This window comes from Venturia canescens, chromosome 10, assembly GCF_019457755.1.
Source record: "Venturia canescens isolate UGA chromosome 10, ASM1945775v1, whole genome shotgun sequence".
Lineage (NCBI taxonomy): Eukaryota > Metazoa > Arthropoda > Insecta > Hymenoptera > Ichneumonidae > Venturia > Venturia canescens.
Window position 1 is genome coordinate 15,353,556 of NC_057430.1, and position 15,686 is coordinate 15,369,241.

Sequence of the window (15,686 nt, forward strand, 5' to 3'; positions counted from 1 at the left end):
GTTCAATGCTTGTTTTCCCTTACACATGGCCTCTTTCTCCTTCCCTCCCATTATGGCTACACTTACCGCGACAATCCCAGCTCCATTCCCCACTCTTCGTTCGTCTTGACCTCTTGCCGATCCTCCGTTTTTCCCGAGTCTCATCTCTCTTTCTCTCTTCTACTTCTTCTTCGTCTTTCTTCTCCTTTTTAACCAGATGCTCGGTTGATCCAGCATCCTGCTGGCGTGTGCTCGGGCACAGCATTCCATTTTCCCGATTTTTTAATCCACACCACACGTTATTCGACGATGCGTTTGAAAAACCGATAATTTTCATTCACCTCACAAATTTTACTATAAAATATTATCCGCCAAAGGTAGTGCATTAAAATGCAATTTTCTTGAATCAAATTCATTTGACTGGTCGCCATTATTTATCCAGTTTTTTCCAATAACATGATTTTTTCATTTTCCGAAAACAAAGAACTTCGCATTGGCTTCTTCTAAAAACCAGCCGATCAAAAACTGCGTTGCACAGATCTTTTGTTTTTCATTATAAAAGAACCCGCCGTGAGAGATTTCTGCGTAAATGAGATAAGCTTTCCTTAAAATTGAGTTTCCAGTATTTTTGTGAAAATTGAAATGAGGCATTGAATAACCGTAAATAAAACATTTTCACGAATAAGCGGAGTCGCACTTCGTATATTGTCATACGCGGCACATACTTAAGGAGATGTAAATAATTATATTTTTTACTAAATTGTGTGTGAAATCGAAGTTTGCTGAAAACCAATTGAGGTTTCATTACTTTGCTGGGCACGAGATATCCTGAATTTGATAATCTTTTGTACGTTCATCCGCTCTGCAGCGGTCTTTGAGTGGAAAATTTTATAAGAAAACTCGTCTTTATTAACACTGACCATTTTTTTTATCTTTTCCGTTGCATCTATTTTTCCACTTACCATCGATCGATAAAGAAAATACCTTACACACCGTGTCATTGTTTTCCCGCCATTTCATCAGTGTCAGCAGTCAGCTGGCTGAATGTTACAGTCTCAATACCAGCGTTGATTGTTATTTATATGCACATTCGTAGTATTACAGTTTTCGAGCATTTTTTATCTTTGCGTCAGTAGTACGAGTTAAAGCAGCGAATTTACTTCGAATAAATAAACTTATTTGAAAAATCTAACGCGCTTTTTTTTTATAAACATGGTGCAAATATCACTGATGGATTCATATTTGGAGACCGTCGCCGGCTACGTCCTCGATGAGGACAAATTAGTGAGTAATTTGAGAATCAACCTTTGAATAAATTCTCTAAAATTTAAGTCACATTTTTTTCACAATATTTGATAAACTTTTTTAAAAGTTTTCTATGATTGAATTTTTTTTTTAATTTACTGTTTTTTTAGGTGACGTATAAATGGCTGAGCAAAGAGCTGGAAGTCCATGTAAATGTAGCAAAAGTAATACTGTGGAATTACTGGGAAAAAAACAAGGACAAAAATCTCGTAGCGACTTTCATGCTAATAGGATATTTGAAGAGCGGCGGTATGAGAGTCGAAGTTGTCAAAGACACGGATCTGGCTAAAGCGAAAGATAAATTTGAGAAAATCATTTCGGAGCATATTTATAGCTTGCAGAAAACATTGACCAGCATTGAATTACTGGCTTCCGCTGGCGAGGGTGATTCCAGATTCAGTGCTATCAAGTGCATAGAAAACTCTTTATTGAGCGAGGAAGAACTGATGAAAATGAGATGGGGGGAAGCTTCCGAAACTGTGAACACTGCGAAGGATAAGAAGAATACTGTGGATGAGAAGAAAAGTGCTCCGGTAGAGAAAAAAAGTATATTTGATAAGAAAAAAAGTGCTTCCACTGAGAAAACGAAGGTTCCTGTAGTGGAAAAGAATTCGGTAGAGAAGAAAGCCCCTGTTGCTGCTTCTAAAAAGGAGGAGGAAACCTCCATGGACATCGACGAAGAAGCTAGCAAGACAAAGACGAAAGACGAAGAGAAGCCGGTGAAGAAAGTTTCCCCGAGTGAGAAAACAAAGGGAGAAAAAAAAGGATCGACCGCTAAAAAACCGGTGCAATCGACGAAAACAGGATTTGGAAATCTTTTTGGAAAAGTCATAAATCAGCAGAAGACACAGAACAACTCGTCGGCAAGAAAAAATGTTGAGGCTGAGAAATCCAAAGATTTGCCAGCTGAAAAATCTTCTCCGACGAAAGAAGTAAAACCAGAGAAGATTGAAGATAAAAAAGAAGAGAAACCATCGAGTTTGCTGGCTGAGGATACTGAAAAAGAAGAGAAAAAAAAGACTCTGAACTCCGCGAAAAATTGCGAAAAGAAAATGCCTGCTGCGAAAAAACAACCGACAGGAAAGAAAAAACAAAAAACAATTCGAGGAACGAAACGAGAGAGGAGCGGAGAAGATTCGGGTAGTGAAAAGAAAAAAAGAAAACGAATCGTCGTGGCGTCAGATTCGAGCGAAGATTCGGCGGGTCCGAGCGACGAGGAAGACATGTTTGTCTCGCCGCCCGACGAAGAAGCTCCAAATGTCAAAGAAAGATCCCCGAGCCCACCGCTCACAAAGCAAGAAGGTAACAAACGAAAAGTCCGGAAAATGGTTGATACCACATTCGTCGACGACCGTGGTTACTTGATAACTAAAAAAAAGTACGTTTACGAGACATGCTCGGAGGAGGAGGAACCGGAAATCGAGCAACCCAAAAAGAAACCGGAACCGGAAGTGCCTGAAGAAACTAAAACCACCGTCAAAAAGAAGCAAACGACTTTGATGAATTTTTTCAAAAAAGCTTAAAAATTTTGCCTTTTAAATGAGAACTGCATCGGCATTGCAGATTCAACAATAACTTGCTTGATCATCGTCATGAAATAATTTTAGTTTACACTTTTTTTTTTATTGGAATAAATTAATGATTTTTCGGTCGAATAAATCACCAGTCTTTTTTTATATCAAGCTCGTAAAGTTACGAGCTTGATATAACGAGCTTGATATCGATGAATTTGCCAATATCGGTGAACAGAACAAAATGTTATTGTTGCAAAGCATTTGCGATAGAATAAATCTAAAATTGTTCAAGGTTTTTTCTCAAGTTTTGTACGCACATTCATTGATTATTATCCATCAGGAAAACGCACAACAGTTTTATGGAAAAAAAAAACATTTATGGAGTACCCCAGAGGCTTGTTCCAAAAATGCGATTTTTAAATTGGCGACGACGATATCTTGATAGCCTAACAGAGCTCAAATTTGGCACACATGTTTGGTGGATCGATACTGATACAAACTGAAAACATAAATCCAATGATTTCCATTGCATCTGTTCACTCAATCGTACCCAACTATGAACTATGAATTTTTTCGTTTTGCTCCAAAAAATTGTACAATTTTGAAAGAATCGATAAAAATACATGGATCAAATATTTTTGAAAAAAATACCCGAAGAGTTTTAGAATCATTATGGCCTGAAAATAGCTTTCGCATGGCTCGACGTTTTTATACAGAACTTGAATGGTTCGTCGTTTTATTTCCGATGATGAAACGATAGCGAATGAATCATGGCGATTGCTAAAACGTGGATTTGGATAGGCCGTTATCGCAGGAACCTCACGAAACGTATATGACGCTCCCGCATTATCAGATATGATATCTCGAGACTAAATGTGTGCATTTAGTCTACAACAGTCGCCTAGCATTGTCATCCGAGAATTGACGTTTCTTTGGATTTATTTTTGAGTATGAATATAACTCGATCAAAAATGAAGAAAACTCTGGCATGTCCAGCCATTTTGGGCTTATTGATCGCTGCTTTTCTTCCGTTTTCTTCCGGCGGGATTTGTGAACTTTGTGTCTGCACGCATTCAGGTAAGATCCTTAGCTTTAAAAATGAATGCACAAAATGAAAATGAAAAACTTACGTAGAACAATGGAAATAAATTTGGATAAAATCTAAAATTCATTTGCAGAAAACTCGAAAATCATAAACTGCCTGAAAAATCGTGAATTGACAAATTATACAGAAATTTTCGATCTGCTGGCATTCGACGAAAGCGAATTAATAAAAAAATTGATAATAATGGAGCACGAAATAAGCTCGCTACCTTTGGATGCGTTTCGAGGCCTGAGAAATTTGAAATCGTTGGATTTATCGAAAAATTTGATCGAGGATTTTGAGGCGGACGTATTCAAGGATTTGAAAAATCTCGAAGAGCTCGATTTTTCTCAAAATCATTTGGGAATTTTGGGTGGCGACATTTTCAAAAACATCCCATTTTTAGTGACTCTGAACCTGAGCCATAATTCGATAGATGATTTGAACGAAACTACGGCTGGGCAGTTGGGAAAATTGGAGAGTCTCGATTTGTCACACAACCAAATAAAAAGCATTGGAAGTGAATTCATGAAATCGTTGAGTGGATTGAAGTTTCTAAACATTTCGTACAATCGTATCGATTCCATCACGTCTGATGTGATACTGCATTTGAAATCACTGAAGGAACTACAAATTAGCAATAATTTGTTGACGATTATACCGGTAGAAAATTTTCCAGAGTCGCTGACGACCTTGAACGTGGCAGGCAATTCGATAAAATCGTTGCCTCTGGATTTTTCGTTAATTTCAAACCTGAACGTAGCGAACAATCAAATAAATTCTATCGAGTCAGATGAACGGTGGTTGAAAAAGTTGCGATACTTGAACTTTAGTGGAAATTTTTTGACCTCATTCCCCAACGTGATATTCGACGATTTGAATTCATTGGATTTGTCTCGTAACAAATTCAACGTTATACCGAAATATTTGTCGTCCGAGAATCTGCCGAAACTGGAAATTCTCGTTATTGACGGCAACCCTATAAAAGACTTGATTTTCGTCGAAAAATTACAATTGCGAAGACTGTACGTCCGTCACTTCGATCAACTTGAAATTCTCGAGAAAAATGCTTTCGCCAAGCTCCAAGGAATCGACGGTGAATGCGTCGACCTTATCATATCGGGAAATCCTCGATTACATCGAATCGAAGAAGGAGCTCTTAATGGCGTTTCCATTTGTACGGTAAGCCATAATTGTAACTTTTCTTTAATCACCCGGTCAACGAACCCGTTACGACACCTTTTCTGACACTTATCACTGAAACAATGATCAGAAATTGGAAATTACAGAAGAATTTTAATTTTTCAAAAAACTGATTTAAAATTAGTTGTCTGAATGTCAAGAAAGTTAAATAAAACCATCAGTTCATCGTTTGCTCTACAAATAATTTTCGAAATTATGGTCGAATTAAATCATTTAAACCACTTTACAGTTGGATTTGAGTGGAAATGCCTTCGTCCAAATATCGCCAGAATTGATCAAATCGAATGGTAAATTCGTGGCGAAAAAGGGTATCGATTTTCAAGAAAATCCTTTCAACTGTGAATGTCAGTTGCAATGGATGCTCAACGATTTTGTACCTTACGTTTACGATTTGAATCCCAAGCTTTTGGAAAATTTGAGGTAAGATTTTTGGAAGATGAAAATTGTGAAAAGTTGCACTTTTAAGAAGTTCCAAATCGAGTTTACTTGAGACATTTGTCAAAGTAATTACTGCGCAAATGAACGAAGCTAACGAGATTGAAACGGAAATGATGAGTTCAAAAAAAAAACGTCCTGGCAAGGAAAGAATTTGAAATGACGAAGAATCTCTTACAGATGCGAAACCCCGACCGAGTTATCAGGCACGAGAATGGTCCATTGGTACAAATGGACGAGGCAAGTGTTTTGCGATCCTTCGTTGAGTAGGATGGGCAAAATGGTGGTGGATCCAGCAGCGGTTATTTCCAGCGGAGAGACGACGATCAGATTCGAATCGAGCGGTGGCATGTTAGCCGTGGTTGCTGGGGCTCTAGCAACTCTCTGCGTTTTAATCGTCGTCGGAATAATTCTTGCTCGTAAATTCGAATTGCGTAAAAGACGAACGAATCGAAGATTTTAACTGCAAATCAGCTGCTGAGTAGACAATTGAATAACTGAAAGAAAAAATAAAACAAAACAAATATTAAAATAACAACGCACTAGATCGAGATGACTAGAAGAACAAAAAAGTGTTGAAGACAAAATCCATGACGATTTCGAGTATCTTTACTCCATGGCAGGCTTTTTCCCATTTATTTTCTAAATTTATAAATATATTCTTGAAGAATTCGCGAAATCGTTGATCACAGTAGCACCGTTCGCACTTTATAATAATGTTAATTGTATTTGAATTAAGATTATGAGTTTATATAAGAGCTTCACGAGAAAATAGTGAAAGCTCGCCAGTTAAAAAATACAAAAACAATGTATTTATGACTTTGGACGTAATGACTGATTTTTTGTATCTTTAGTTTTTTTAACCCCGGTAATTATTCTAAATATCGTCGATTCGCCATTGACTAGAGTTTTCACGAGGCTGAGGATTCGCTCGTAGCTCGGTGAGAAAGAAGACGATGTTTTGATAGTAACCACGCACGTTCCACGTCTCGTTGTGTGTGCCGCCAGGTATTGGAATAATACGTTTCCATGGACTTTTGCAGCTGTCGTATAAATCGGCCATCATTCCTGGTGGTACGAGAGCGTCGGCCAACCCGGAAAGGAACAGCGTTGGCACCGTCAGGGATCGGATTTTGAGCAGCGACATATACTGTAAAATTTTCGTTTTACCAATCTCCGTTGTTCGCTTTCTTTCCAACTTTTTTTTACCTTATTCTTGTAAAAAATAAGCGGCAAATATTCCAAAAATTTGCAACCGATAAGTGACGCCATATCGGGGATGCTCGTGAATGTATTTTCCAAAATAAGGCACCAGATTTTGTGTTTCTTGTCCCCCCTTGTAGCTAGATCGATCGCTACAGCGCCACCTGAAAATTGTTTTGTAACGGTTTTTCTCATTTCCATTTTTTTTAAATATTAATTTTTATGTACATTTTTTATTATTCGTGTCAATAAACTGGTACTTTTTTCAATGTGGTTTTTCAGATTTTGTTGAAGATCCGAGAATTATGTTTTTGTTTTTTTAACCATTGAATTGGATGAAGATAATTCACATTGAAAAATGCGTTTCTGCAGGGTCGTGTTTTCAAAAAATCCTAGAACGGTAGCAGGATTAGATTTGCCAAGAGTCAGCTGGCGAGGAGATACCGCATCAAACTACTATCTCAACGTTTTTCGTGTGTCATGGAACATCAAGTACCATTTATTCCAGATAATAAAAGATGTGGATATCTCGTAAAATTTTTTAATCAAGAACCGATGATGCAATTGTTTTGAAATTAAAAAAAAAGGCTCATTCGAAAACTTTGCTTCACATTTGTCGAGTGATGATATATGCCTGCTTCATAAGTTACCTAAAGATCTTCCAAAAACAATGATTTCGTTAGTGTTTATATCAGTCCTACTGCACAAGTGTTCGAGACCAGCTCGAGCATCCATGCAAAGACCTTCTTCGGACGGACTCCCTTGAGAAAATCCATATCCTCGGTATTCCAACATCAATATATTGCATTTAACATGTCTGTACAAGTCTGCTACATTTTGAAGTCTAGAAAAGAATACATTGACAAAAGAACTTGGTATTATGTGAACACGAATGTAAATGGTCATCTTCGAAATGTACAAAAATCACCTGTGTCCCATATTTCCAGCATTGCCATGTAAATAAAGAATGGTAGGTGAATTTTTGGCCTCTTCCGCCGGTTGTTGAGGAATAAAAAACATGTGTAACATTGTTCCATCTGCGGAGCGTGTATAGAGATTCTGATAGGGCAAATAGAACAAGGAAGGTGCAGGAACGTAAACCCGTGAGTGTGTGGGCAGTTCTGGATGATAGAGTAAATAATCTTCAGCACGGTATAATAAGCCTGGAAAATGAAACGGTCATGAGTGTTTTTGTTTGTTTCTCATGGAACTTTTATTTTTATTTTTTATTCAGACCCACAAAAATAATGGTTACCTGTGTTAGCAAAACATAGAAGAAAGAATGCAAATAAACCACCATAGAGCCAGTAAAGAATGATGCAAATGAGTACATAGGCTCCAGAGAATACCCAACATTTGAATGCGATGCCACCTAATAATTGAATAGGACGACTACGAGCCAAACGAACCCTAAGGGACATTTCGGTGGCTCGTGCTATTGTTCCTTTCTCTTCGTCGTAAGTCATAAAAATAAATAAATTTTTGATATTTTTCGAATATTTTTAGTACTAAAAAAAAAAAGGTCAGGTTTTTTCGAGGTATTTGCTACTACATCGACACTTTGGTTATCTGCACATCGTCAACTTTACTTTCGAGCACTCATATTTCTCAGCAATAAATCGTATTGTAATCATGAGGAATCACGTGATTTTTTTCGAGTTTTACTTTTATTCGAGTTATAAACATTTGTGCAATTGTCAATATACAAAAATGCTATATAGGAGTGGGCGAAATTTCGCGAATCGCGGAGAACCTAACCTTAAAATAAAATATGGTTTGCAGTCGGCTTTGTAGACTTTCGTGTTACCGATTTGTGGTTAGTTGGATTTGAAAGTTCACACGAGAGAGCCCGCGTGTACTCGTGTACATATATATATATAGATATATATTAATAACCGGTTACCGGCTTGCCAAATGAATAAAATTTTTAAAAAATGCGAATAAACTCTATCTTTTGAACGAATGGAAATATTGAAAACAGAATAATAAAATACAAAAGAAGGAAATAATACTGTGATCTGATTTGAGCGATATTAACATTTGTTCGTGTTAGAAATACGGTCCTAATATCACGAGCATTATTATTGCTAAAATGGCTGGAAATAAGCGCCATTGTAGGTGGAGTCTTGAGGAGCCGGAGGGAGGGGCAACGTGGAAGGAAAGAAAGAAAGTAGTATAGAAACTTGAACAGTCGAACCGGTATAACGACAATATTCAGTCGTGTGACAACGGTTTTGTTGATGACATATATCGCCTTTGAAACCTTGATTTACATTACACCCGACCACAGTATATTAGGTCATTTATTTTTCTTACATGATGAATACGAAGCATCTGAGCACGGGTACGCAACTTTAATTAACTTATTTCCGTAAATGAATAAATGATTTTCAGTTCTTTGTTGTCGCTTTTTGAAATGATGTGTTTTTTTTTGTTTTTGAACTTTGCGAAGGCTCGACCCCCCCTCCTCTCGTACCGGGCAAACTTCGGCTTTACAGCATGCGATTTTGTCCTTATGCGCAGCGAGTCCATCTCGTCCTTGATGCCAAAAAAATACCGTATGCTAATTTTCAATAATTGATTATTACTAATACTGAGAATGATGACCGTAATCGAAAAAATGCACACAAACCCCCTTATTTCGTTACAGAAACCACAATTCCCAACATTTCCTGATATTTTTTTGTTCTATCAACAAATCTTGCCGATAACTAGATGAGAGAAATCCTGCATTTTTCTTTCAACTAATTTTTTCATATGGTTTTGTATCTTTAAGAATATTCTAACGAACCATCTGTAAGAGCAGGAATTCTTCCAAGGAATATGACGAGTCCTTTTTGATGAAGAGTAAAAATGATAAAAAATATCTCGCCTTTGAGAAAACGAGAAAACTACCTCAAAATTGGTTACTCATTCTCATAGATTCATTTGAATAACAAGAATAATATCGACTGTTAATCGTATAAGTTACAATCAACCCTAAGAGTGCACTCGCTGGTCTGAAGACCCAGTAAAAATGAAAGATTTTTTTTCTGCTAGAAATTCTTTTTTATTTGAAACTGTGCTTGGAGAAGATGCACAGAATAAAATGTCTGTACTCTTACGGTTCGATTACAAATTAGAATATTCATTTTTATTGGTTTTAATGCATTGATGAATTAGGTACGATGTCGTTTTCGTGAATCTAACCAACAAGCCTGAATGGCTCCAGGATAAAAGTCCTCGAGGCAAAGTTCCCTGCATCGAATTTGAGAACGGCGATGTACTTTACGAGAGCCTCATTATTACGGACTATCTGAACGAAGCTCACCCACATAATAATCTTTATCCCGATGATCCACTGTTAAAAGCAAAGGACAAACTTTTCATTGAGATTTTCAATACAGTTATCACCACAATGTACAAGGTTTAATATTTTTTAAATTTTTTCTATTTTTATTCTACCAATTATAGTAACTTATTGAGACGTTTTATACAATAGTTATTCACTTCTCCTGACGCCAATCGTGAACTTTTTGAAGAAGCTCTAGCTGGTCTGAAAATATTTGAAAAAGAATTGGCCCTGCGAGGAACAGCATATTTTGGGGGTGGTAAACCTGGGATGCTTGATTTGATGATTTGGCCTTGGTGCGAACGAGCTGATATTGTGAAGATCCTCCGGGGTGATAAATATGCCATTACACGTGATACTCTTCCAAGATTGGTATGCCTTCAATTTTTCCACAATTTATCATTTTCTCTTTGAAAGTAGATAGAAATTCAATACCAAAAATACTCGACTTCTTTCTTCTTTTGACAAACAAACAGTTCTTTATTTCTGGTTTTACAAAAAATTTTTCCTCATTTTTTGAATAATATTGTGCAGCTGGAATGGAGATCGGCAATGAGGGAAGACCCAGGGGTAAGAGTGAGCTGTCTGGATGCAGAGGTTCACGCCAAGTACATGAAAAGCCGCATGGCCGGTACACCAGAGTATGATTTATTGGCGGTGTAAAATTTTTTCTCAATGAAACAATCATCCTATTCTATAGTTAGATATTTTTCATTACCAATAAGAAGTTTTTTATGATGAATGTTGCAATGATAAAAATGCAAGATAAAAATGTAAAATGATAAAAATCTCAAGGAAGTTCAGAGTTTAAATAAACAATTTGTGCTGGTCATCTGACGTTGTGAATAGTACAGTAGAGACCATAGGCGAGGAAACAGGCAAAAACAAGGGCTGCCGCAAACATAAACGATTTTGTGTTTTCACTTCTTAGTCGCTCTAAGTGTTGCTCGTTTTTTTTCAGCACATCTCTGACGTCGTCCAATTCACGTTCTAATCTTTCTCGATTTTCCATGGTCAGCAATTTTGTTTGGAGCTTTCGTTCGATACTGTCTACCCTGTGCATCGAATCCTTCAAAATGTCCTCGACTTTTTTCATCTAAATTAAAAATTGCATTATGTGGTATTTAAATAATTATTCTATTTCAAAGAAATTTATAAAAACTAGCACGTTGTAGTACCCAATTTTTTTTTTTAAATCGGAAGGGAAAATTGCAATAATTACACTTTTGTATCATTGTAATATGAATTCCCCTTTCAACACATAGTATTTTCTAAATAACTAATATAAGTAGACAAAAAATATTCTAAATTATTACTTCACTCATAATTCTGGAACGTTTTTCGTTGCTTGAATTTTTCGTCTCCGGCATTTTTGAAAACAAAATTACCGATTTATAGGTTAAAAGTCAAACGTTCTATCTTCGAAGTTTTCAAAAAATCTAATCATCCGAATTAGAAATTAAATTTGTTCTATTTGTGAAAACTAATATATTGTACAGTTAAAAATGCTATCGGAATAGTTAATGATTTAAACGAACACTTGAATGTTGATCGTTTACAGCCAGCTTGACAGCAGACAGGTGGCTGGTGGTCCCTATTTGATGCTCAGCGCGACTGGCGGTAGTATTTCGGACTAGCGTAAATGGGTTCATACACATAAAAAAAATCCAATAGGATAATGTTTCAAAAATTCGTTGATAAATCCAAAAATTAATGACTGAAGAGTTGATAAGAGTATTGAATATGCGGGGTGTCCTTATTCGGAGTAGGACACCCTTAAAGGGTAGTCCTTTAAGGACTGCTATACTTAGGGTAGGAATTGACAGAGAAAAAACAATTGAAATGCAAGAATTACTTAGAAAAATGTTTTTCATGCCTGTTTGCACATTGTAATATACAGAGAATCGAAATTCTTTTGAGCATTCATTCATCACGGAACACACACGCATACACACATACAGTTATAATATTCTGTAATACACAATAATTGGTTTTCTCTCATTTTGTTATATTGGTATTATCGTTTTTTTTTTATTCCAGTATTTCGTCTCTTCAGTTGACTCAAGTAAAATTCGTTTCAGTTTCCTCGATATTTAAGCAGCTGCCTCACATGTAAATAAAGTTGAATCTGTAAAAATACAAATAAGGATATTATCTAGAGTTTGAAATGCGTTTTCGGTTTCACAATATCATCTCTCAAGCACCCCACCTGCATAAGGACTGCGGCAAGGAGGAAATAATTGGACCGTATCCTTGTGAATTGTCATAGAGCTCGAAGAGCGGCGCAGCTACCAATTTGTAGTTTTTTGGAACAGCAAACAGTGCTGAAAGTGAAAAAATTCGCATAATTTTATTGAATCATTCACTTCGAGTTAATAATGAACTATTTTCGGATTTCTATGATGAATAACAGAAAAAAAACTGCTTTTATTGTCAAAGCGCCAAGGAGTGGTGCACTTTTTTTACTTTATGGATATCAACTCCCACTTTTGCAACTGATAAATCATAAATCATCAAGTGTACATTGAGAAAAATTTAAAAAATCTAAGGATGGAAGGAATCTAAGGATTTTTACCTTTTTCCTGAAGTTGTACAAGAAACAATCTTTTGTGTTCCTTAGGTTTAGTGATGTGTGGTGGGACGTAAGGATACTGGGGTGGTTCAAAATTGGGTCTCCACCAATTTCCAATCGTATCCTCGATCACCCATTCTTGTTTGACCCCATCTTGTCTTCCGAGTGTCTGGAAAATCATATTTTGCTATAATGAAAGGATTTCAAGAGAACGAGAAAAAGACACAAACAAAATCCGTATTGTACCTTTTGAACACAAATTACATCGAATGAACAATCAATTTTACATTCTTCTTTGCTTCGGTCCACTAAGAACATTCGAGTTTTACATTTTTGCTCGCTTAATGTTATTACTGGCGTCGTGCTATGTTACAAAGCAGCAACTTTCTTTCTCTTTACTTAGTTATAATTTTCTTTTTATTTCTCTGCCAATTGACGAGGAAGAGAAATTTCGATCGTGAAATTTTAGTGCACATACAGTTTGGCAATACAATACGAATATCAAGTTTTCCGGGCATGCAGCACGCTGATAAACTATTTCGTCGAATTTTCCCTATAAAATAAACAGTTTTCCGTTTCTTTTCTCGTCGTTATTTTCTGTTCAGCTACATGCCCAGTTACATTGGTTCTACAAAAATCTCCAACGAGAGTACGTGAATCGAATTTTGCTTCATCTTCATTTATTTTAAAACAAAAGGCTTTCTTAAGACCTTTAAGAGAGCGGTTAAAGGCACTGCGCTAACTGTTACCTCAGTAAGGAGCCGTTTTAGGCCCTCTACCTCGTCTTCGCCGGCGTTCAGTTCTCCTCCTGGTCTGCAAACACACGAAAATTCATTCGATATTAATTGATTTATCACTCTTCGGTGTGATAAATTCGTGACATTTCTGAAGTAGGAACAACTAGAGCTTACAGTTTGAAAAATGTTGTTCCCAACTGAAGAAGCAAAACATGAGGCAACCCATGTTCATGGACGAGTAAAACTCCCTCGACGCTGCGGCGCATGCCAATTTTGTCAAATTCGTCCCTCATCCTTTGAAATCTAGCTGGCACCGAGGGATCTTTCTCAAAGAGCGGCTCTTTCGTTCCGAAGGTATAGTTTGTCAAAGGATATCTATGATAAACGAGTTTTATTCGTTTGTTAGCGCTCAATCAAAGTAACAAAGCCCAATTAATGTGTCCAACCGTTTCACTTGTTCAATAAGGAAAAGGCAGACAGCATGAAAAAAACAACTGAACCTACCAAAGAAGTAATTTCTTCTTCAAATACCTTGAATTCGTTGCTGCTAATCAACTTACATTTTTTTCAGATATCTTTATCCTCTGTTATTTTAATTTTTTTCATACTTTTTGTACATTGTGTTGTTACAAAGTTCAATATTTTTTTACAAACGCAGTGTCTAACTTAGAGTTTTACACAATCGTTTTCCCTAATGCTTGTTTCGCTTGTCTAGACTTTTTTCTTCTCCTAGCTGCTTACAATGTCTAATGATTGTTAAAACTTTTTTGATTTACATAAATTAATCGAAAAAGCATGCAAATAACAATGATTGTCTTAAAGAAACAAATAAATAGACAATAACTTAATAACTGACAATTTTGTACAAAAATAAAATCAGTTGATTTTGTTTGAATTATTTTTTGCCTTACACCATTTTCAACTATGTTAATTATACCATGTTAATTGGTAATGCACATTTTTTTTACATTATTATCAAATATTTCATGGAATTGCAACAATATTTTGCATTGTTTTTTCAATTATTCAATTTCTTTTTGGTTGACGTGTTTTTTGGTCGTACAAATAACAACTCACACGTGTATTTTACATAAAGATTAACATTGCACATGTACAATCTTCTTTTGATGATGGGTCATTGTTTATAATTTTTGTTCGCCGTTGCGCAGACTGAAAAGTATTCATGCCATTTTTCAGTATTGTTTTGTAATATTCTCTATACTAAATACAACAAACACATTTATTCCACATGACAGAAAAAATATCCTGTTTTTATGAAGGAAATCAATTTATTATTTTCGAGCTACGTTTCACCAAAAGTTCCTTGAATATCGTGCTCCTTTTTTCTCATTGGAAAAAATAATCAAATGGAGTATATGTTCATATGAAACGCTGAATTTCAATTGATTTTTTGTGCCTCTGAAAGGATAGCGTCCTCGTTGGGCTTGTATATGTGAAAATTTTAAGCGTATTTCATAGCTATTTACTGAATAAAGTTTCAAACTGATCAATACTTCGTATTTTCACTCATGTCGACATTGTTAATTCGTCAAGAAAACGCGGTAACAATGATGGAGATTTCTGATGTTTTCTTTTCTTTTTTTTCATTCAATGGCAAACAAACATGGCGGGTGTTTTTTTCGTTGTACGAAAGACGAAAGTTTCGTGTAAAACAAATTACAATAAGAAAGAATCGGTTTTACAGAGCTTTACAATTTCATATTTACATACATATATGTATATATTTGTATGTTTATTGATATATATACATGTTTGTAAATTTACGCTACAGTAATTAGCGTCGATCAAGACGGCCATGACAGCCTCGTGTGGAGGGTGGTAAAATACGTGATAATAAATATTTCCTCTTAGCTACTAGAAAAAAAATCATTTACATTCCCTAGTGTGTACACAATTGGTTTCAGTAACTTACAAATTGACTGTCCTGTTGATTGTGACCGATTGATTCTGTATTACTTTTCCCTCGAACGAACTGTTGCTTGCTCGCCTCGGCCAACCACTTCCCTTAACCTGAGTTGCAGCCATCGCCATTTCTTCAATTGTTTTTGAAAAAGCCCTTTTGAAGATTCGGACTCAGAAAATCACTCAAGAACTGACCACTATTCCGCGGCGGCAATAGTCCCGGCGACAGTGAACAGTGACAAAAATGGCGGAGACGCCTGTCTCCCCCTCTCCTCATCGTTTTGCAATGATGAAAAAGGAATAAGGTGCTATGGTGGCGCCGCCAGATCAGCAACTTTTCGATCAATCGATCTTCCGCTGTTCCGCTATATCGACCAACCGGTGCAATAATAAATTACAA

General features: G+C 36.3%; 5 protein-coding genes across 6 annotated transcripts; 3 read left to right on the plus strand and 2 right to left on the minus strand.

Annotated features, from left to right (window-relative positions):
• The first annotated feature begins 114 nt into the window (after positions 1–114).
• On the plus strand, positions 115–3,193 carry LOC122416974 (DNA polymerase delta subunit 3-like). The gene is made up of 2 exons (XM_043430149.1): positions 115–1,263; positions 1,395–3,193. Exons 1-2 carry the CDS (start codon positions 1,192–1,194, stop codon positions 2,805–2,807), a joined length of 1,485 nt encoding a protein of 494 aa, XP_043286084.1. The 5' UTR covers positions 115–1,191; the 3' UTR covers positions 2,808–3,193.
• Positions 3,194–3,346: 153 nt separating this feature from the next.
• On the plus strand, positions 3,347–6,346 carry LOC122416971 (protein artichoke-like). The gene is made up of 4 exons (XM_043430147.1): positions 3,347–3,875; positions 3,977–5,064; positions 5,315–5,505; positions 5,701–6,346. The coding sequence occupies exons 1-4, from the start codon at positions 3,749–3,751 to the stop codon at positions 5,981–5,983; spliced, it is 1,689 nt and encodes a 562-aa protein (XP_043286082.1). The 5' UTR covers positions 3,347–3,748; the 3' UTR covers positions 5,984–6,346.
• Bem46 (abhydrolase domain containing 13-like protein Bem46) lies at positions 6,125–8,490 on the minus strand. Its single transcript, XM_043430159.1, has 5 exons — positions 7,979–8,490; positions 7,652–7,886; positions 7,374–7,567; positions 6,730–6,887; positions 6,125–6,670 (listed from the first exon to the last, which is right to left on the minus strand). Exons 1-5 carry the CDS (start codon positions 8,187–8,189, stop codon positions 6,398–6,400), a joined length of 1,071 nt encoding a protein of 356 aa, XP_043286094.1. The 5' UTR covers positions 8,190–8,490; the 3' UTR covers positions 6,125–6,397.
• A 369-nt stretch (positions 8,491–8,859) lies between these two features.
• LOC122417556 (pyrimidodiazepine synthase-like) lies at positions 8,860–10,884 on the plus strand. 2 transcript variants are annotated; one of them, XM_043431122.1, is made up of 5 exons: positions 8,902–9,067; positions 9,176–9,281; positions 9,886–10,129; positions 10,205–10,426; positions 10,589–10,884. In XM_043431122.1, exons 1-5 carry the CDS (start codon positions 9,040–9,042, stop codon positions 10,715–10,717), a joined length of 729 nt encoding a protein of 242 aa, XP_043287057.1. In that variant the 5' UTR covers positions 8,902–9,039; the 3' UTR covers positions 10,718–10,884. The 2 variants fall into 2 exon arrangements, with proteins under 2 accessions (XP_043287058.1, XP_043287057.1); XM_043431123.1 differs by lacking the exon at positions 9,176–9,281 and having other exon boundaries at positions 8,860–9,067.
• A 1,021-nt stretch (positions 10,885–11,905) lies between these two features.
• Positions 11,906–15,571, minus strand: Cpsf5 (cleavage and polyadenylation specificity factor subunit 5). The gene is made up of 6 exons (XM_043431126.1): positions 15,297–15,571; positions 13,538–13,738; positions 13,376–13,439; positions 12,630–12,795; positions 12,264–12,378; positions 11,906–12,182 (listed from the first exon to the last, which is right to left on the minus strand). Exons 1-6 carry the CDS (start codon positions 15,413–15,415, stop codon positions 12,161–12,163), a joined length of 687 nt encoding a protein of 228 aa, XP_043287061.1. The 5' UTR covers positions 15,416–15,571; the 3' UTR covers positions 11,906–12,160.
• Positions 15,572–15,686: the final 115 nt, after the last annotated feature.